Source organism: Micromys minutus (genome assembly GCF_963924665.1).
Source record: "Micromys minutus genome assembly, chromosome: 4".
In the NCBI taxonomy this organism is placed as follows: domain Eukaryota; kingdom Metazoa; phylum Chordata; class Mammalia; order Rodentia; family Muridae; genus Micromys; species Micromys minutus.
This window is the reverse complement of record NC_137973.1, coordinates 1,633,223-1,655,678: the sequence shown is the minus strand read 5'-3', so window position 1 is coordinate 1,655,678 and position 22,456 is coordinate 1,633,223. Positions and strand designations below refer to the sequence as shown.

Sequence of the window (22,456 nt, the reverse complement as noted above, 5' to 3'; positions counted from 1 at the left end):
TCCAGGCACCTGTCGATTTGTCCTGCTCAGTCAGATTTCGATTTCTCCAAAGTACCACTGCTGGGATGTGCTTGGAGCCAGCGCCTAAACTGAATCCCAGTGTCAAACTTGGTCAGGCCAACGGGCACATGGTGACAGAGCAACAGGGTTTCATTAGGTTGAGTGGCCCGAGTCCTGGGCCCTTCCCTTCCCCAGTTTCCCTAAGTTATTTAGTGCTGTTTTAAAGTCTGAGTCATGGTGCAGTCTTTCCCCTGACAGAGTAAAAGCTCCACAGATTGCGCTGTCTACCTGGTAGTCAGTGGCAGCAATGGTGGCTGCTGCTTCTGGAAAATAAATGGAGTCTTCCAACTGGCAGGATCTTAGGATTGCTTCAGGCGTTTCCTGGGGGGCCCCAGGAAAGGACCCTGTGCCGAAGCCAGAGAGCGGTATGCTTCTGCCACTAAGTGGGGATGTGACACCACCATTGACTTCCACCTAGAGGTCTCCAAGACATCTGAAGCATGATAGTTGATGAAATCCGCTGCCTGAGTTTTCAGCTGATCTGCGTTGTGGAGGTCAGCCAGGATGAGATACTCCGCAGCGTTCTCCACAGAGAGGTTACTGCAGAGGGCGTCTTCGCACATGACCTTCAAACGCTCCAGGGCGTACTTATCAGCAGCTGCCAGCAAATCATCAGCCATTTTGTCAAGGTTCGGTACCTTCCCCGTGTAGATGAAGCACATCATTTCCTTAAAAACTTCAGGTTCTACATCGTTAATTTCAACCCGATTCTTTTGGCTCTCCTCCATTTCATGTTCAAACATGGCACTGAAAACTGGAGACCGAGCTGCTAAGATAACCTTGTGAGCCTGGAACTCCTGGCCAGCCACACACAGGCAGCAATCTGTGAACCGGGAATTCTCCCACAGCCCTCCTAACTCATCTGCCAACCGGCATTCCGGAACCTTTACCATGTTCATAGTGTTCTGCCCAGAAATATTGACAGAGTCTTGTACACTCACCTCGCAGAAGAGGGTGAGCTTGTCATCAGGGAGAAGCCCATTGGCCTTGTCCAAGAGAAAATCTCTACGGATGAATTTTTTGAATCCCCAGTCTTTGCCTTGCACGAACCTATAAGCTCGCTGACTCTCCATAGCTTTGGTTTCTTCTCCCTTGGCATTCAGGATGGAGAACTTGAACTTTGCCCGAACTTCACTCTTTGGACAGCTGACCAACAACAGGTAAAGCGATAGGTAATCTTTGCTTTCTTCATCTAGCCCTTTCGGGTTTACTCGCAAACACCTTTTCAGTTTATCATTGGCTCCTGATGTAAAAGTTGAACTTTTTATGACTTCACCCATTTCCTCCCGGCAAAAACTAAAGTTACTGATGGTCCACATGTAGGAGAACTTCACTACCTTGATCTGTGTATAGCACCAGCTCTCAGCAACGGGACCACTTGACATTTCTGCCGGAGGTGGAGGACTTGGAACCCTTGACATCGCCAGTTTGAAGGTTAAACGGGTCTCCAAAGTTAGGGGGCAAAGATTTCTGGTTTTTCTTCACCCTGAGAACGGCTGGTCCCTGTCCCCCTGCGCTCGCCTCATACTGCCCGCAACATCCGGGACCTGCCGCACCGCCGATACACAAATACACTCTTGGAGCGCGCACACACATACAAACACACAAACACACACATACACATACACACACACACACACCACACTCACTCACACACACACACATACACACACCACACACACACACACACACACACACATACACCCACCACACACACACACACACACACACACACATACACACACACACACACACACACACACACACACACACACACACACACCCCGGCCTGGGCGTCCTTGGTTGCTGTTTTATAGTTTCTGGGAGCTGTGGTGGGTTTGAATAGTTGATAATTTTGTTCTTCCCATGGGGTTGCAGTCTCTCTCAGCTCCTTCAGGCCTTTCTCTATCTCATTCATTTCACTCTGACAGTTAGTTGCAAGCATCCTCCTCTGTTTGAATGATTTCTTATTTCTATCCTATTTAGTGGGCTTTTGATTAATATTGTTATTCTGAATTTGTACTTAGATTATATATTTTGAGATGTAGTTGTAAATGCTGTCATCCTAGAAATGAACTTTATTTATCTACAGAATTTTAGTTTGTAGTTACTTGACGGTTGGTAGTCATGCCCATCCCCCCTCAAGCTTTAGCTGAACTGCCCCCTTGTGTGCCTAGATTTTGGGACTAGGACATGCCCTCCATTCAAGTTCAGGTGAATACAGTCACAAGCTGACCCACACCTGTGTTCCTATTGTTTTACTGCCTGAGGTTATAGACTTACCCTAAAGGGTGTCACACCCTCTGAGCAGCTAGGGAATTTGCATACGGCCTTTGAAGCTATATATCTTGACAGCTGGATTGAGAGAGTAAAGCAGAATTTTCTGGTTAAAGCAGTAATTGAGCCAAGTCTTTCTTTCAAATCCTCAGGCCTTTGCCCAATTTGGAGTAACTGCTGGCTCTACAGGCGCCACTAAACTTTACCTTCACAATCATGCATATTTTACTCACTTTTGTTATTGAGAAGCTGCTGATAACCAAAATTGTTCTTAGCTTCTTTTTGTTTACATAACCTTATGTTTTTTTCCCTGATGAGTTCTCTCCTTACTTCTGCAAACTCTTTCACCTGTAATTTCAACAAAATATAGTCAAAGTAAAATTTCCCTTACTTATTACTAATAAAACTTCTAAGTATTTTCAATTCTAAGATTTATACATTTTGCTAATTACAAAAAAATCTCAATTAGTTTTCAAAGTTCTTGGGATAATTAATATTAGTTGTCACCAAGGCAAAATCTTATTCACCTAGCAGCCAAACATCCAGACACAACTGGAGGGATTAGGCTCATTGAAATGAGAGACCCACCTTACCTGTGAGCAGCACAAAGGCTGCCTGATATCCTGCCATGAGTAGAAAGGAGGAAACACACTGAGCAAGGAACCTGTCACTCTCCTTCCTGACTGCAGGTGCAAGGGGACTTATCTTCAAATTGAACCAAAATAAACCCCAACTGTCTAAATTTGCTTGTAAGGCTTTTATGTCAAAGAAACAAGAAAAGGAACTAAGGCATTCATGATTTTCGCTATTTTTTTAACTGGATATTTTCTTATTTACATTTAAAATGTTATCCCTTTTCCAAGTTTCCCTTCCAAATCTCCTTATCTCATCCCCCCTACTTCCTACCTCTATGACGGTGCTCCCCCACCCACTCCCTTCCACCTTCCCACACTGGCATTTCCCTACACAGGAACCAGGGCCTCTTTCCTCCCTTTGGCCCTATAAGGTCATCATCCTCTTCTACATATGTGGCTAAAGCAATGGGTCTCTCCATGTGTACTCTTTTGTTGGTGGTTTATTCCCTGGGAGCTATTGGGGGTCTGGTTGGTTAATATTGTTGTTCTTCTATAGGATTGAAAACTCCTTCGGTTCCCTCAGTCATTCCCTAACTCTTCCATTGGGTTTCCTGGATTCAGTCCAATGGTTGGCTGTATCTGCACATCTGCATTTGTCAGGTGCTGGCAGAGCCTCACAGGGGACTCAGCAAGTGCCCTTTGGCATCAGCAATAGTGTTGGGGTTTGGCATCAGCAGATGGGATGGAACCCTAGGAAAAGCAGTCTCTGGGTGGTCTTTATTTCAGTCTTTGCTCCATTTTTGTCTCTGCATTTCCACTAGATAGGAACACTTCTGGATTAAAATTTCTTAGACAGGTAGGTGACCCCATCCAGTAAGAGACAACAAGATCACTTAGCAGCACCAATAACAAGATGGCAAGAGGCAAGCACAAGAATCTAAGAAACTGAAACCAAGACAACACGGCAACATCAGAACCCAGTTCTCCTACCACAGCAAATAGTGGATATCCCAATTCATGGGGAAAAAACAGATCTAGACTTAAAATCATATTTCATGATGATGATGGAGATCCTTGAGAACATAAATAACACACTTAAAGAAGTACAGAAAAGCCAGGAGAATGCACACAAACAAGTTGAGGCCCTTCAAAAGTAAACAAAACATACAAAAATCACTTAAAGAGGTACAGGAAAGCACAACCAAACAGGTGAAGGAATTGAAAACAAAAATAGAAACAATAAAGAAGTCACAACAGGAGATAACACTGAAGTTGAAAAAACTAGGAAAGACAGTGGGAGTCATAGAAGCAAATATAACAAACAGAATATAAGAGATGGAAAAGAGAATCTCAGAAGCAGAAAACACCATAGAAAACATAGACAAAACAGTCAAAGAAAATGTAAAAATTAAAAAGCTTCTAATGCAAAACATCCAAAGAATCCAGGACACAATTATATGTTTTTTATCTTTTTTGATAACTTTTGGTTGGAAATTTACTTTATTTGATATTAGAATAGCCACTCCAGCTTGCTTCTTTGGGCTGTTTGCTTGGAAGTTTTTTTTCCCACCCTTTTACTCTGAGATAGTGTCTGTCTTCGTCTCTGTGATGAGTTTCCTGTATGCAGCAAAAGGCTGGATTTTGTTTATGTATCCAGTCTGATAGCCTATGTGTCTTTATTGTGGAGTTGAGTCCATTTATGTTACTATATATCAAGGAATAGTTGTTTCTGTTTCCTGCCATTATTGCTTTTGTGGGTTGAGTTGTGTCTGTGTTTTTTTCTTCTTTTAGTTTTCTTGTTTAGGAGTTTTCTTGTTTTTACTAGGCTGTATTTTCCCTCATTGTATTGGACTTTCCACCTATAATTCATTGTAGTGCTGGGTTTGTGGTCAGATATTGTGTAAATTTTGATTTGTCTTGAAATATCTTCATCTCTCCATCGATGGTGATTGATAGTTTTGCTGGGTATAGCAGCTTGGGCTGGCACTTGTGCTCTCTTAGGGTGTGCATGATGTCTGTCCAGGCTCTTCTAGCTTCCATAGTCTCTGTTGAGGAATCAGGTGTGATTCTGATTGGCCTGCCTTTATATGTTACCTGACCTTTTCCCCTTACTGCTTTTAGTATTCTTTCTTTGCTTTGTGCACTTGGTGTTTTGACTATTATGTGTTGGGAGGTATTTCTATTCTGGTCCAACCTATTTGGAGTTCTGAAGGCTTCTTTTATGCTCGTGGTCATCTCATTCTTGAGGGTAGGGAAGTTTTCTTCTACGATTTTGTTGAAGATATTTACTGTGCCTCTTAGTTGATACTCTTCTCCCTCTTGTATTCCTATTATCCTTAGGTTCGGTCTTCTCATTGTGTCTTGGATTTCCTGGACATTTTGGGTTAGGAGCTTTTTGTTTTTTGCATCTTCTCTGGCTGTTTTGTCTATGTTTACAATGTTGTCTTCTTCCCCAGAGATTCTCTCTTCGATCTCTTGTAATCTATTGGAAATGCTTGCTTCTGTGACTCCTGATTTCTTTTTTTGTGTTCTGCCTCTAGGGTTATCTCTTTTTGTGTTTTCTTTATTGTGTCAATTTCTGTTTTAATTTCCCTCTTCCATTCCTTCATTTCTTTGGTTCTGTTTTCCTCTAGTTCTTTGAGTTCTTTGAGTGTTTTTCTTGTTTCCTCTTTAAAAGCTTCTGAATCTCGTTGCTTTTCCTTCCGTTCTTGTTTAAATGTCTCTATCAGCATCTTGAGGTATGATTTCTGGTCTGCATCTTTTTTTTCTGGAGTGTTTGGCATTCTGATGTTTGCTGTTATGGGAGAGCTGGGTTCTGGTGTTGCCAGGTTGTTTTGGTTTTTTTGGGCTATACTCTTTCGCTTTCCTCTTGCCATTTTGGTGTCAGTGATATGTTCTTACCTTTCCCTTGTATCTGGTCTGTGTCCCTGGATCTCCACTGGTCCAGGTGGCGGATGGGCCGAGACCTGTTCTATGCCTCAGAGTCGCCGGGTGGGAACAGAGGTTCCAAAGTTCTGTTCCTGGTTCCTGGATCAGGCAGGTCGGAGGGTGGGCCTCGCGTGCGCACTCGGCAGTGATCTCTCTGCTCCCTGGCCGCCCAGATCTCCCACTCACCAGTCTCTCAACCTTAGGAGCTGGCGGTCAGCGTGGCAGATGGGCCGGGCTCTGCTCTGTGCCCTCATATATCCAGTTCTTAACCTATGTCTCTTTATTGGGGAATTGAGTCCATTTATGTTAACAGATATCAAAGAATAGTGGTTTCTGTCTTTTACTATTTTGGTTTTAGTGGTAGAATCATGTCTGTGTGTCTTTCTTCTTTTGTTTTACTTGTTATGTTATTTTCTTGTTTTTTTTTTTTTTTTTTTTTTTTTTTTTTTTTTTTTTTTCTCCTAGGATGCAGTTTCCCTCCTTTTGTCGTATTTTTCATCTATTATTCTTTGTAGGGCTGGATTTGTGGTCAGATATTGTGTAAATTTAGTTTTCTCCTGGAATATCTTCATCTCTCCATCTATAGTGATTGAGAGTTTTGCTTGGTATAGCAGCCTGGGCTGACATTTGTGTTCTCTTAGGTTCTGTATGATGTCTGTCCAGGATCTTCTAGCTTTCATCGTCTCTGTTGAGAAGTTGGGTATAATTCTGATTGGTCTGCCTTTATATGTTACATGACCTTTTCCCCTTACTGCTTTTAGTATTCTTTCTTGTTTTGAACACTTGTCGTTTTGAGTATTATGTACTGGGAAGTATTTCTTTTCTGGTCCACACTATTTGGCATTTTGTAGGCTTCTTTTATGCTCATGGTTATCTCATTCTTAAGAGTAGCAAAGTTTTCTTCCTTAATTTTGTTGAAGATATTTACTGTGACTCTTATTTGATATTTTTTCCCTCTTTTATTCCTATTATCTTTAGGTTTGATCTTCTCATTGTGTCCTGGATCTCCTGGACATTTTGGGTTCAGAGCTTTTTGGTTTTTGCATCTTCTCTAAATGTTTTCTCTATGTTTTCAATGTTGTCTTCAGCCCCTGAGATTCTCTCTTTCGTCTCTTATAATCTGTTGGAGATGCTTTCATCTGTGACTCCTGATTTTTTTTTTAGGTTTTCCTTCCCCAATGTTGTCTATTTTTGTGTTTTGTTTATTGTTTTTATTTCCATTTTCAATTCCTTCAACTCTTTGGTTCTTTTTTCCTGTAGTTCTTTGATTTCTTTGAGTATTTTTCATGTTTCCTCTTTAAAAGCCTCTCTTTGTTTATGATTGTCCTCCTGTATCTTTTTAAGGGAGTTTTTCATGCTCTTTACAAACATCTCCATCATCATCTTGAGGTATGTTTTCAGGTCTGAGTCTTTTTTTTTTTTCTGGAGTGTTTGGCAATCCACTGCTTGCTATGGTGGGAGAGCTAGGTTCTGATGTTTCCTGGTTGTCTTGCTTTCCATTGCTTAAGTTCTTTCATTTTCCTCTTGCCATCTTGTTGTCTGTGATTGGTACCCATCTCCCCCGTGGACCTGAGGTCCGGTGGGTTCAGGAAGAAAATCGCTTCTGAGTGTTCAGCTTTTGGTGGGTAAGCAGTGATTCCTGGTACCAGTGACTGGGCTCTGTCTGTGTGGTCTCAGATGTGGGAGTTCTTGTGAGCCCGTGTGTCTAGAATTTGTGCCAGTGCTTTTTGGTCAGATCCTGAGTCTCTATGCCAGAGGTCCGGCTCCACTGAACCGGATGGCCATGTTTTCTGCATGCTCTCTTAGCCTTCTTTTCGCTTTGGTTACTCACTCACAATGCAATCTCACCAGGCCTGTGTCCCTCAACTTCTTCCTTTTAAAGTCAGCGCGTTTCTTGTACAGCTCTGTTATCATTGGCCCAGGCTTAATCTCATCCATCTCCACGAAGGCAAAACACTTGTTGCTGGTAAACCTCTTTTTAGGCTTGCAATGTTTAAGTTCAAAAAAGATGGCCATACTTTAGCTTAACTTTTTAACATGTTTCTGGATCTCAATGTCCACATTAAAATGAACAGAAGTATCTTCTTTTCTTGCCACTAAAGGAGTATCTTGCTTGTACAAGAGTTAAATCTGTGCCATTCAGATCTTTCACGCTGACTACACTATAGGGATAAATGCACTGACCTGCATCTTTCAGATGAATTTTCTTCATCTTGATAGTGAGCAACGTCTTTCCTGGTTCTGGTGGCAACCGAGGCAATAAAGTACCAGGAACTCTAGCAGAAAAAGAGTCAGGAGTTCCTGCTCCAGCACCATCTTCTTCATCTTCCTCAAATTCCAAATTCTCTTCTTCACCAGGTGTTGAAATCCATCTTAATGGAATAGACTGAAGATCAAATGGGAATTCTTACTTTTATGAAAGAATATTCTTCAGGATTGGTTCTAGCTTCTTCTGGTCCTCCAGTTTAAATGCTTCTTGGGACTGAGTAGACTGCAATGCTGCACTTCGCAATTCCAAACTTGTTAACATTTTACCTTGGTTTTCTTTTGCTCTTCTGTGAGTTTAGAATTATTGTGTTGAGCTTGGGCCTCCTTCTGTAAGTGTCTTGTTAACATCTGATACTCCTCTATCACCTACATCAGCTGGTCCCAAGAGTTGAACTCATCAACTCAGAGGACTCTGCACAGCACAGCTCATACTGCAAACCATTCAGTCCATCCCGATTAGAATTTTTAATCCTATTCTATACAAAATTAATTAAATTGTATACTTGATAATATATATCTAGAGTTTTTGGGGTTAAAAATAAGTTTTTTTTTCCTACTTAGGAATACGGTTTATTTTTTCTTTAAAAATGACCCTGCAAAAGATCTTGCAAAAGAAGGTTGAAGAAATACATTTTCAAATTTGTTTCTTAAAAAGCCAAGTACATAACCCATACATTATCTGCACAATCTCTGTGATAACTTAGCTTAATATTGACAACATACACATTCCTACACACATTTACATGTGTACATGTACATGCATACACACATGCACACACACACACACACACACACAGAGAGAGAGAGAGAGAGAGAGAGAGAGAGAGAGAGAGAGAGAGAGAGAGCTATGAAAGTGAATTTATTGCAGCCTGGTCAAGGTAATTTAGTTTATATCTTAGGTTAGTTCAAGAAATGGTGTGAGCAACCTACAATCAATTTCACTGTTTGAAAAAATAATCACAATCATTCGTTTAGCTCGTTTTACAGCAATAGAGTACACTTTAAATAGGTTTGCTGTGTTTCAGTAGCTTTTCCAATACTGCAGGCTTCTGATTTGTGGCAGCATACATGTGTCAGAAAGAAAGCCCACCCTTGGCTTCTAGAGCATAAAGTAAACTCACATACCTACAGTTCTGTCAAACCATGCCACAAAGCAGTTATCACGGAAGCTGGAAGACTCACATATGGATGCTGAGTACTTCAAAGTTTAAAGGTGAAGTTGTCCTTAATTTTTTGCTTTTTCCTTTAAATCTGGCCAATGTGATTTAATAAGATGATCCAATTCTTTCGATGTCTAGAAATCTCTTTCTGTACTGTGTGTATGGGGGGGGGTGGAGAGAGAGAGACAAACAGACAGACAGACAGACAGACAGACAGAGAGTGCGTGCACATCCACACAGTTTTGTTTTCCGTACAGGGAAGGTTTGAAAATCCTTAGTTTTTGTAGCATGCTGCATACCTCTTGTCATGTGTAATCACCCTGCTGTGCAAAACCTAATCCCTAACACTGCAGAAGCCTAAAACCACTGACCTAACTTTATCCGTTATTTTTTCCTGGAAAACCTGACAAGGACACCTCCATTCAGAACCCAGGCACTACGTTCCTCTCTGGTGTTAACCCTTCCATCAGAAACAGGCTTTCACTTTCACTTTGGCCCACAGATGACAGGAGCACTCTTCCTCTGAAGCACTGGGATGCCATCCCTAAAACAAGGAGCCAGTTTTCCTTACATTATCTCTGTGTTGTGTGGGGTGATATGTGAGTGGGGAGGGATGCGTATGAGGGTCAGCAGACAAACTTGGGCATCGTTGCTCTCCTTTCCCCCTTGCTGGAGCCAGGCTAGCTACCACTTGAGCTTCGTTAGATGCACCTTTTTCTCAATTCTGGGTAGTGCGTGCTGAGCTGCAGATACTTAAGCTACTGCAGCTGACTTCTAGGTTGGTTTGGAGATCTAAACTGTGGTCATTAGGCTTGTGCAGAAGGGCTTTAACTTGGAGCTATATCTTCAGCTAACAGGAAGCTGTGACTGCTTTCCTCCATTGTGTAGATTTACATGTTCTTTGTCCTGGGCGGTGGGTGGTGACCCACTGTCATGTACCTTGAGATTTTTTTTCTTTCTTTTTTTTTTCTTTTTTCTTTTTAGTCTCATTATTTGAATGGTAAGCACCATCTTCCTCGAGACTACCTTCCTCTTTGGTAGCCATGTCTCACACACCCTCCTCAAGGACTTAACTGGAATGAAAATATTTTAGTATAAACTTGTGGTTTTAGAGTGTGAAGAGAAAAAAAAATCAATTGACTTTTCTTTTCTGAAGGGAAGTTTTGCCTAACTCTCTCAACATTATTAATTTCCTCTCAACATGAACTGTTGTATCTGTGAAAAATTACTCTGGGCCAAATACTAAAGCAAGAATTTAGTATGGAAAGGTTCAGAGGTTTCACTCTCATTAATTTTCTGTTTCTCCTCTGCTTGGGAAGAAAATCTGTTTTTATTCCATGAGCTTTAATTACTCACCAAGTAGCTGTGAATCAGCGTTGTTTCGGGCATATTATGGAATAACGAAATGGATCAGGACAGCTTCTTCTGTTCTAAAAGTTCTTTCATCTACTGAGGGTCATAATTGAGATAAAATAAAATAAAATAAAAACCCCAAATACAAACAAAGAAAAGTGTGTTTGGGTACCTTGGTTATAAACAGTGATGAGGCAGCTTTTGCCTAAATGTATCCCTCACACCTAACTAGCCATGCAAAGGTAAGAAAGCGCCCTTTAAAAGTGCCCGGTTTCAGTATGAAGGGAAGATAGTCACTGATGCACACAGAACAAGTCATTAACTATAAATAGATGGGCTAGCAACTCTGACGCCAGTTACGTGGAAAATTAACAGCAATGTGCTGCAAATATGCCAGATCTCTGGGGCAAATCATTAGGTCGCTAAAGATTATCTAATCCTCTAAGGCTTATATACGGATCTTTAAAAATACAGATTAGGAACTTGTTATAGTATTGGGCTTTTCTTTTTCATTTAGACTTGCTGTTCTGTGGACGGCATGATTACACATTTGGGGAGCAATCAAAGCTCAATCTTATCATTACTGCGATTCCTCCCAGACAACTGTAAACAAACTGTCTAGCCCTCGGTGGGAGACAAGGGTGTTCGAGTTTGATTAATGGTTGGCATTAACAGCACCTGGGATCAGAACAGTTGAAATTACACCTCAGGAAATGCTTCAAGGACAGAAGCACCATATGAAGCAACACAGAAATGGTTCCGTCTGGGATGAAAACTGTATAAAGGAGACGCGGAATTTAACCTGAAATCCGAGGGCAGAATCCAGACAAGCCTGAAGAGAGGAAGGCGCTGATGTCCTTTTCTGGAACCACCCTGCTGTTTTGTCTTATGCCCTGGGACTCTCTGCTTGTGTTTGTTTCCTCCCCTGTAACTGGGCTCATTTCCTTTGACCCCTGTGGCTGTACCTTTAGCTGTACTATCTTTGAAACTTGCTCACTCGGGCTTGCTTCCTTGATTGTTTGTTCTTGTTGGTAGGTTAGGTTTTCTTTCTCTCCTGGAGTTTGGAGGGCCATATTTAAAAACAAGAACAAAATAAAACATTAAGAAACATTTGTTGCTCTTCCAGAGGACCCGTGTTCAGTGAGAGGACTCACAGTCACCTCTGACCGTGGCCCCAAGCTATGTAAAGCCTTCGTATTGTCTCTGAATGCATAGACTCACACAAATTCACATAAACTAAAATCTTAAAAGAGAACAAAAACTGAAAAAGATTGTGCTGCGTTCCTTGTAAAAACTCTGGATACTAATTTCTTGACAGCAGTGTATATATTAATGGTGTTATAAGCAGTGGAAGCTCGTGTATTCAGAATCCTTTCCACAGGGCCCATGTGGACAGAGTTGTCCCAGAATTTCGAAATAGTTTCCAGTTGCTTACCCTGCCTTGTGGGTAGTTGTCTTTCCCGAGTCTTGGTTTATTTATATCCGAAGTGAAGATATCCTTAAGAGCTAAGATTCTGAAATGACTAAAAAGAAATTACTCATAAAAAATTGTGATATTGTTCTTTTTATGTTTTCGAAGCTAAGCTCAGACAGAGCCTTAAAAGTCCCCTCAGATCTCAGATATTTGGATGAAAAGGAAGAAAAGCACATAATCCCACTCACTGTAGCTGCTGAAGACAGAAATATAAAGCATTTTCTTCATGTCTCATATCCAAAGTATTGATTTGAAACAAGAAGATGCTGAGAGCGATTTCTCTTTTTACCCCTTAAAATCAAAAGATAGAAGTGGCTAGATAGTGAAAATTGTCTTTTACAATAAAAAGACTCATAATCACAAATGCCCTAGGTGAATTGCTCAGTGGAATGAAGATGGCCTGTGTGCCTCCAGGGAGCCAGCTGTGTGGCTGCTCTGCAGCAGGTCAGGGAAAGACCAGACAGTAGCACTTACCAAAGCCAGTTAAGTCAGATGTCATGAGCTGCCAGAGCTCAGTTTAAAGGAATTAACCTACATAGGAGGTGATGTGTTCTAGAGGAAAGGAGGTGGGTAAGCTTCAGGAGGTCATTAGTGGACTTGGCACATGGGCTACTGTATGCTCTTTCAGGGATGAGGAGCAAGGGTTTAGTTAGGGCTGCAGTGAAAGGTGCTGAAAACTTATCATAAGCAAGGAATGAGTGCCTTTGTCCCAACTGCAATTTAGAAAGATGTGTCCTCCTGGGTGGATTATCTAATGAATCTGAAGAACTGAAAGAGCGTTGGGAGTGATGGTCACATGTGAATTGTCACTGTAGTCCTGTTCACCATGCCAAAGACAGTGCTGGCTTAGGTGTCCACCAACAGTCAAGTGCACATGGGAAACATTATTCCTTGGTCATCACGCCATTTACATTACTTCATTTACAGTAACATGGCTGGAACTGGAAGATGTTAGACACATGGAGCTAAGGACAGGGAAACAAAGCTGCATGCTTCCATGTGAAGATCCAGCTGCTGATTTTTAAGAACTGAATCCAACCCTGGCTATCAGAGCCTGGGTTGGTGTGAACTCATTGAGAGGGGGAAGGACAATGGATAGAGGAGTATGTTTGGCTAGGCAGAATCCACCGAAAAACTCGGTTTGACAACAATTCATTAAATAGTTTAAAAGGCCAGTAGAGAGAATTTTAAGTATTCCCACCAGGAAGCATTCTTGCAGAGACTGATGGATAAATCAATGATTCTGACCTGACACTATCATAGATATGTGCACTATTGAAACGTCACTCTTTGTCTATAAATATGGATGATTATGTGTGATTCAAAAGTAATTTATTTTATAAAGGAGATGTCTTGCTTGTGCATTGTATGTAATGGAAGAGAAGGTGAAAAACAGTCAGAAGAGTGAGAGTCTTTCCCCAACTTTTCAGATCCTTGAGGGTAACAGGCTAGAATCCTGAGAGTAGATGAAGATCCTATTGAGGGCGTGTAAGAACACAGAGGACAGAAGGAAGAAATCAGAGCTTCTGGCAACTTATTAGAGTTCAGAGTGAGGGCAAGAGAATGTTGAGTGTGACATTCAGGTACTCGGCACCTGAATAGACTCCAGTGAAGGAAGGAAACGAGCCATGAGCCATTGGGCCTTAGTTACAGCAGCACAGCCCATAGACCAGTGCATCATAGTGGTGCTTGTAGCTCTGTGTATGACAGGAAATGGTGGCCTAGAGTCCTCGGTGGCAGTTCACGGAAGAAGAAGAGCACCCCAGGTTTAATTATTACTAACTTTGGATGCTTTCCAATAAACTTCATGAGAGAGAAATCATCTATTTCTACAATTTATCTAAACACAAATTACTTTAAAATAAGTTTTAAAACATAAAAAGTATTTACTTGTGTGCATGCTTAGTTATGTGAAATTATGTAAAATACCTTCATCATATGGTTTTCTGTTTTTTAATGTATTTAATATAACAATTTAAAAACAGTTTACACAGTCAGCCTAAAATAATTTCATGCCAATAATTCTAAAAACTTGCAAAGTTACTCATTCAAATCCTTTTGTTTCCCTCACTAAGGCAGTTTCATAAGTAGTCCTTCCAAAACTTAATTTGACAGAGACGCTTGGACACATTACTTTTTACTTTCCTGTAACAAATAAGCTTTATGAAAAGGTGACTGCAGTTGTTTTATAGCATTTGCAACAAGCATTTCCCACATTTTGTTTCTGATACCCCTTCTTCCCAATGTTTATGCCAGACCTATGTTTACTTTTGGAACTATAGATAAATTGGCTAGGCCGATATTTTGAGATATGATTTAGGTTTTCTACTTAACACTTCTCTATAATTTTTGCTTTCCTACCATTTCAGCCACAGTTATTCATTAGCCAAAACCAGGGGTGAGGCAAGAGAGAAAGAAGGAAATCTGGGGGCTTTGGTTATCAACTGCCTGTCTCTTAAGAGAGCATAGGGAAGAACTCAGAAACATAAAACCTTTGCTCCAAAGGATGTATGACTGAGGACATGTGTCTGGAGGCTAGATTAATTGTCTCTTGACTGGGAAAGAAAATGAGTCAGAGGAAAACCAAAGAAAACAGAGATATTGATGGATCCCTAAGAGAGGTCTCAGGGCCTTTTCTCCCAGTTCACCCTAACACACTCTGCTGTTCTTAACAGGCTGTCACTCCTGGGGCCTGTTCTAAATCTTCTTCCAGCTCCATGCCTGTGCCTGAAGACTTACAAAATAGCATCAAATTAGCAATAAAATACTGTGTTTGCAAGGTCACAGACATGGGTAGATATTTTACATCTTCCTGATGGAAATTTTTAAAGCTCAATGAGAGGAGCATTTACATGAAATTTCTTGATTTTCTAGATGTGAGAATCCCATTTTTCTCTACTGCCTTTATAGTTAGCTTAAAACGTACCTATGCTTCTAGGACTCATTTTGCCTATAATCAAGTGGAGGATCAAGATGTCAATTTATGTTTCACTTTAAGATATGATAAAATCTAAATTCAGCATTGAAGCTCAGTGAAGTTTTTCTAAGAATTAAGTACAATGTCAATTTGTCAGGGCTGTATGTCTTAATTCATTTTCTGCTGTGAATAACACATTATGACTAGCTAGGTGAGTTATAATAAAACCTTAGCTGAGGGATTTTTAAGTTGAAGTGGGTCACATCCAGTGACGATCTTACTAATAAAGTTCCAGGGTAGCTCTAGGCATCTCAGGGCAGATACAGGAATTATATATACTTCTGTGTGTTTGTGTGTGTGTGTGTGTGTATGTGTGTATGTGTGTGTATGTCTGTCTGTCTGTCTGTCTGTCCGTCCATCTGTGTATTCTGATGTCTTTCCCTGTCTTTATGAGTCCCTGAAATTCAATCACTGGGCACCACCAAAATGACATTACTTAAGCATCTCCCCAAAGTGTTAGTCCTAAGCATGTTGGTCAGTCTCAGTTTTCATGTTTTATTTTGCTTTGCTTTTGTTTTGTTTTGTGTTGCTACTCATGACAGGATTTCTTCTTGTAGCTCTGTCTGTCCTGAAACTTGATGTGGATACCAACCTGACCTTGAACTCACAAACATCAACCTGCCACTGCCTTACAGATGCTGGGGGCAAAGGCATGTGCCACTACCACTCGGCTCCATTTTAACTATTTTGATATGTCACAATGGGAATTAAATTTTAACACATAAAGCTTTGGGAAATTTACCCACTCATTATCTGAACCAAAACACTGTGTTTAAACCATTTTCATTTACACGATACAGTGGCATAACTGCAGTGTCAGCTACTCAAGAGACCACTGAGCCAAAACAGACCCCATAATGAGAGGTTATCTGGGCATTGTTAGGAGAATCTAGTGCTCTCCCTCACAAATCTCACAAAATGAACGAAAAAAGTTATATAATTTATTTTCTGTATATATTTAGTTATACATTTATTTGACAGACTTGAAAAACAGCTCAGCAGTACAGCAGTTGATCAGCATGTATAAGACTCTGGCTTTGATTCTGAAGTCCTTCTGAGTGTGATTAAATAAGAAAAAAAGATAAGGGTCTAATATTTGGAACTTAATATGGCATGATATTATATATAGGAAATTCTAAGTGAACTTCTCACTAACTTTTCAAAAAATTACTGTTAGTTTATGAAAGTGTAGAATCAGGATAGGCAATGATAACTCCTATTTTAAAAAACTACAAATATCTGGAAAGCTAAAATTAATAACGTTCTTCCATTGCTGGTTGGATGGCAAACTGGCATAACCACTCTGAAAATCAATCTGGAGGTTCCTGAGAAAAATTGGAAATAGATCTATTTGAAGACACAACTATACCATTCCTGGGCATATATCAAAAGATGGCCCACCATGCCACCAGTGCGTGCAGTTCACTATGTTCATGGTGGTCTCATTTGTGACAGCCAGAAGCAGGAGAGAACCTAGCTGTTCCACAATGGAAGAATGGATAGAAACGTGGTTCATTTGCACAATGGAATAGCTTCAGCTATTAAGAACGAGGACACCATAAGTTTCTCAGGCAAATGGTTGGAACTAGAAAATATCATACCCAGTGAGTTATCGCAGACCGAAACGGGCATTCATTGCACTTACTAATAAGTGGATATTAGCCAAAAGATACAGAATTCCCAGGACCCAATTCACAGAACCCAAGAAGATTAACAAACCATAGGGCCCAAGTGAGGAAGTTCAATCCCACTTGGGAGGGAGAAGAACGCAGTGGGCAGGAGGGAGCAACTGGGTGGGAGAGGGGAGGGAGAGGAGTAGGGAAAATTGGAACATATCAGGTATTGGACAGGGGACCAGGAGTGATTCCTAAGAGTGGGGAGAAGAAACTTGTAGAGTTCACTTCCAGTAGAAAGACAGGGCATCAAGTGGAGGGATGGGGTTGCCATCCCACAGTCAGGAACTCTGACACAGGGTCGTTTCTATCTGGGGGAACTGCAGAGACAAAAATGTACAGGAGACTGGGAAGAAGGAGGTCCAGTGACTGGCTCAAATATGGACCAATCTTAGGGGTCATCTCCAGGGCCTGGCATCCACAGGGTGCTGTGGTGTGCTTACAGACAGTAGCTTAGCATGGCTACCCTCTGAGAGGCTCAAAAAGCAACTAACCAAGAAAGATACAGGTACTTGCACCCAACCAATGGTCTGAAGTCAGGTCCCCTGGGGCTGAGTTGAGAAAAGGCTGAAGGAAGTTGAAGAGGAGGGTAAACCTATAGGAAGGAGCAGTATCAATGAACCTAGACCTCCCAAGATCTCTCAGACACTGAGCCACCAACCAAGTGGCATACACTGGCTGGTCTGAGGCCCCCAACACATGTACAGGAAATGACTGCCTGGTCTGGCCTCTGTGAGAAGAAGCATCTAGCCCTTGAGAGACTCTGGGCCCCAGGGAGTGGCAAAACCTGGTGGGGTATGTGGGCTGTGTGTGGGTGTGTGGGGACATCCTCTTGGAGACAGGGGTGAGGAGAGGAAAAATGGGATGGAGAACTGTTAAAGAGTGGAATGGGAGAGGGATAGTGACTGGACTCTGAGGAAAGATTAAAGATAATCATAATAAAATGTCCTTTTGAAAGAACGTAAGAACACTTGAAAACAGATGCTCAGTGTGCAAGATCAATACACAAACAGCTTTAACCACCACAGATGTGCAAACAGGTTCTAAGTAACCAGTGAAGAGCTTACACTCTGTTATCACATGTAAGAAACACAACATTTAAAATGGTTAAATTTTTTTTTGTTGTAATTGGATGCAATATCAGTAAGATTTCCAGGTTCTTAGATATATGTGTGCATAAATGGACATGCTGATTATAAAACCCATATAGACATTTTTGAGATAGGGTCTCAATATCTCAGCCATGTTTTGCATTTAGTATGTAGTTCAAGATGACCTTGAACTCCTGGAATGTGATGCCACATCTAGCTTCATGAGGTCTGGGAATCAAGCTTGGCCTTTATAAATACTATGCAAGCACCATGGTTTCTGATCTACAGCCACTGAGCAAGATATTTTTGAAGAACAGAGAACATAACTTTCTGAGCTCTCTGAAAGCTAAGCTTCTATATGCTAAATACATTTTATAGGTGATTTCAACATTTTTCTCTTAAAATATGAAATACTTATCTTTGTCCATGAGTGTGCAAATTCAGCCTCATACACCAAGATTCGCAACGTCATAGTTTCCCAGGAAGCTCTTTCAATAGCTCTCACAGCACTGCTAACTGGGCAATGTCCTTACTCGAAGTGAAGCAGCTGAGGTCTCTGGTGAGTGTGTGCCAAGGCTTTATGGGAATATATGACTGAGATTTGGTACTGACTGCCAAAAACTGCACAATTTCCCATTCACAGTTGGTCTTAAGCATTTGTTCCAGAAAATGCTACTTAATTGTTGTATATTTCCACATGTTCCCGGCTGGCTACGTGAAGCTGTTTCTTCATAGCTTTTCTTGCTTAGCCATACCAACATTGCTGTAAATTGTCGTCTGATTCTTCACATTTACAATTCCTGCAGCCTGCTGTGAAATCTAAAATATCCAGTGTCTATAGCCTTTAGAAAGCTAAGGTCAAGGATTAAAACGGGCATATTGCTGGGCATCTTTCTAAATGGAGATGTTGAATTTGAGTTAGAAACGGAGACATTTTACATTCTATTTTAGTCTTCTTTCAGTATTGTAGTTTAAGAGAATACTTTGAGAATTTCATAGTGTAAACAATAAAATATAGAGTATATTGACTCCCACCTCTCTAACCTCTTTCAGACTCTAATGTATATCTGAGTCTAACTATGTGTCCTTTTTTTTTTAAATAAACTTCTAAATATGATTAATGATGCATAAATATAAGGTAAAATAGGGGGTCATTCACTGGGAAATGGGCAACAGAACAATGGCCACAGCTCCAAAATAAGAGTGACCTCCGACCCCTAGCACACAACCAACTGCCAAATGTTCCTCAGGGCCAGGGCCTAACCTTTACCCATGAAGACATTTTGGCTGGGGTGATTTTTTACAGGTAACCAAAACTACTTTGAGTTTAGAAGTAATATATTTTCACTTTAATATATTCATTGAAAGAGGAATATGAAAATGTTTTCTAAGAAGAGTTATTTTTCATAGAGTATATGGTCCAGAGATATCAAACATGTCTTATGGCACAGAGCCAGGAGACAGGTTTAGCTCTCAATATACCAATGCCAGTGAGCAATTAGTTCTGAAAACATAACCAAATCATATATTCTCTCTGTGGTTTCGTGTATCAACAAAAATCAACACACAAGATAATTTGTGATTCCAATTCCTGTTCTTCAAGGGGACAGAGTATTTATATAACAAACCACAGAAGCTCAAATATTCACATATTAAATAGTTGATGTTGCTGCTGTTAGGTTTGAATTTTTGGAAAATACAGTTGAATTTTTGGAAAATACAATCTATGCCAACATTGTCATAATGATATGACTCAGTGCCCTCTTATCTCATAAAATTATCAATTGTGTGTATCTCAGATATAGCACAGTGAAAATTTCCTGAGGTTAATACCCAATGGTGAGATCCAAGGAACTCAAGGGCATGATGTTCTACAGATAGAGTTTTAAGAGATGTGATTTCTGCACAGGAGTTTGAAGAAATGATGAGTGTTTTAAAAAATGAAGAATCAGTGTTTAACTTTTTGTAGACTATAATGGCAGAAAGTGAGGAAGAGGGGATAAAAACGGTCAGTGAATAGGATTTTGAGCCATAAACTAAAAATGTGTTTTACAAATTTATGGTTGTGATTACTCAGGCTTCATTCCCAGAACTTTTATTATTCCCGATGTAATAGTTTTATTGACTGATAGGCAAAGATAGGAAAATCATGAGTTAAAGCTAGTCGTGGCTAGTGAGTTCTAGGCTTATTCAAGATATATAGCAAAGGTCTGTCTCTAAGCACAGAATTTTAACAGCTGAACTTTCAAGAGTCAAATCAGTAAAGAAACTTCTTCTACAGAGGTTGATGACTGTAGACTTGGAGTTGAGAATAAGGGACATAGAAGGGACATAGAAGGCTGACAATTTCTCCCCAATCTCTCCACCCTCCACCCCCAGTCGTGGAAAAAAAATTAAAAAAAAGGAAACAATTTAGACAGGAAAGTCTTTGAAGAGATGCTCATTTTCACAATGTTAATTCTGCCAATCCATAAATATGAGAGATTATATATATATATATATATATATATATATATATATATATGTATATGTATAATATACTGATATTTTAAATTAATTTTACATCCAGCCACTTTACTGGAGAAGTTCTCTGGTATAATTTTTGGGGTCACTTACATATAGTATCATATCATTTACAAATAGTGATACCTTTATCTTCTGTGCCAATTTGTATCCCCTTGATATCTGTTTGTTGTCTTATTCTTCTAGCTAGTACTTCAAGTACTATACTGAATGAATATGTGGAGAGTGGGCAGCTTTGTCTTGTCACCGATTTTAGTGGGATTTCTTCAAGTATCTCTCCATTTAATTTGATATTGGTTGTTTTGCACTAAGCTCCTTTTATTGTGTTTGGGTATAGGCCTGGAATTCCTGATCTCTCCAATACTCTCAACATGAAGGGGTTTTGTATTTTGTCAATTGCTTTTTCTGCATCTAAGGAAATGATTATGCAATTTTTTATTTGACTTTTTTATATAATGAATTGTGGTAATGAACTTTTGTATATTGAGCCAAGCTTGCATCCATAGGATGAAGCCTACTTGATCATGGTGAATGATGGTTTTTGATGTGTTGTTGGATTCAGTTTTCAAGAACTTTGTTGAGTATTTTTGTATCACTATTCATGAGTGAGATTGGTCTAAAGTTCTCTTTGTTTGGTTGGGTCCTTTGTGTGGTTTAGGTATCAGAGTAATCATGGCTTCATAGAATAAATTGGGTAGTGTTAATTCTGTTTCTGTTTTATGGAATAGTTTGAGGAATATTTGTATTATGACTTCCTTGAAAGTCTGGTAGAAGTCTGAACTAAATTCATCTGGCCCTGGGCTTTATTTGGTTGGGAGACTTTTAATGACTTTTGTTTCCTTATGTGATATGGGCCTGTTTAGATACTTTGCCTGCTCTTGATTTAACTTCGGTATGTGTTATCTGTCTAGAAAACCATCTATTTCATCTAGATTTTCCAGTTTTGTTGACTATAGGTTTTTGTTGTAGGATCTCATGATTTTTTTTTGAATTTCCTCCATTTCTGTTGTTATGGCTCCCTTTACATTTCTGATTTTCTGAATTTAGATACTGCCTTTGGGCCATTTAGTTAGTTTGGTTAGGGTTTGATCAATCTTGTTGATTCTCTCAAATAACCAGCTTTTGGTTTTGTTGATTATTTGTATTGTTCTTTTTGTTTCTACTTGATTGATTTCAGCCCTGAGTTTGGCTATTTTGTTCAATCTTCTTCTCTTGGATAAGTTTGCTTCTTTTGTCCTAGATTTCTCAGGTGTGCTGTTAAATTGCTAGTGTGAAATCTCTCCACTTTTGTTACCAGGATGCTTAGACCTAAGAATTTTCCTCTTAGCCCTACTTTCATTGTGTCCCATAAGTTTGGGTAAGATGTGTCAACAATTTCATTAAATTTTAGAAAGTCTTTATTTCTTTATTTCTTCCCTGACCAAGTTGTCATTGAGTAGAGCATTGTTCAGCTTCTATGTGTATGTGGGCTTTCTATTGTCTTTGCTGCTGCTGAAGACCAGCCTTAGGCCATGGTGTTTTGATAGGATGCATAAGATTATTTCAATCTTCTTGTATTAGTAGAGGGCTGTTTCATGACCAGTTACATGGTCAGTTTTGAAGAAGTACCATGAGGTGCTGAGAAGAAGGTATATTCTTTTGTTTTAGGGTTAAACATTTTGTTGATATCTGTTAAATCGTTTGGTTCATAACCTCTATTAGTTTCACTGTGTGTCTGTTTAGTTTCTGTTTCAATGACCTGTCCATTGGTGAGAGTGGGTTGTTGAAGTCTCCCACTATTAGTATGTGGGATTCAATATGTTTTAAGATTTAGTAAGCATTTGTTTGTTTGTTTGTTTTGTTTTGTTTTTTTATGTTTATTTAGGGCAGAAATGTTTAGAGTTGCGACTTCTCTTGGTGGACTTTTCCATTGATGAAGTCTCCTTCTTTATAACTCTTGATAACTTTTGGCTTAAAGTCTATTTCATTGGATATTAGAATGTAAACTAGCTTATTTCTTGGGACCAGTTATTGGAAGACCCTTTTCTATCATTTTACTATGAAATAATGTCTATTTTGTTATCTTGGTATGTTTCTTGAATGCAGCAAAACACTGGA

At 39.9% G+C, this 22,456-nt stretch overlaps 1 protein-coding gene and 1 pseudogene across 2 annotated transcripts; both read right to left on the bottom strand.

Annotated features, from left to right (window-relative positions):
• Window positions 1-210: 210 nt before the first annotated feature.
• On the bottom strand, window positions 211-1,525 carry LOC308419863 (speckle-type POZ protein-like). The gene has a single exon (XM_080915717.1). It carries the CDS (start codon window positions 1,479-1,481, stop codon window positions 360-362), a length of 1,122 nt encoding a protein of 373 aa, XP_080771843.1. The 5' UTR covers window positions 1,482-1,525; the 3' UTR covers window positions 211-359.
• A 6,142-nt stretch (window positions 1,526-7,667) lies between these two features.
• Window positions 7,668-11,694, bottom strand: LOC308419591 (axin interactor, dorsalization-associated protein-like; annotated as a pseudogene). The gene is made up of 2 exons: window positions 11,587-11,694; window positions 7,668-8,474 (listed from the first exon to the last, which is right to left on the bottom strand). The product of its transcript is annotated as an axin interactor, dorsalization-associated protein-like (transcript).
• Window positions 11,695-22,456: the final 10,762 nt, after the last annotated feature.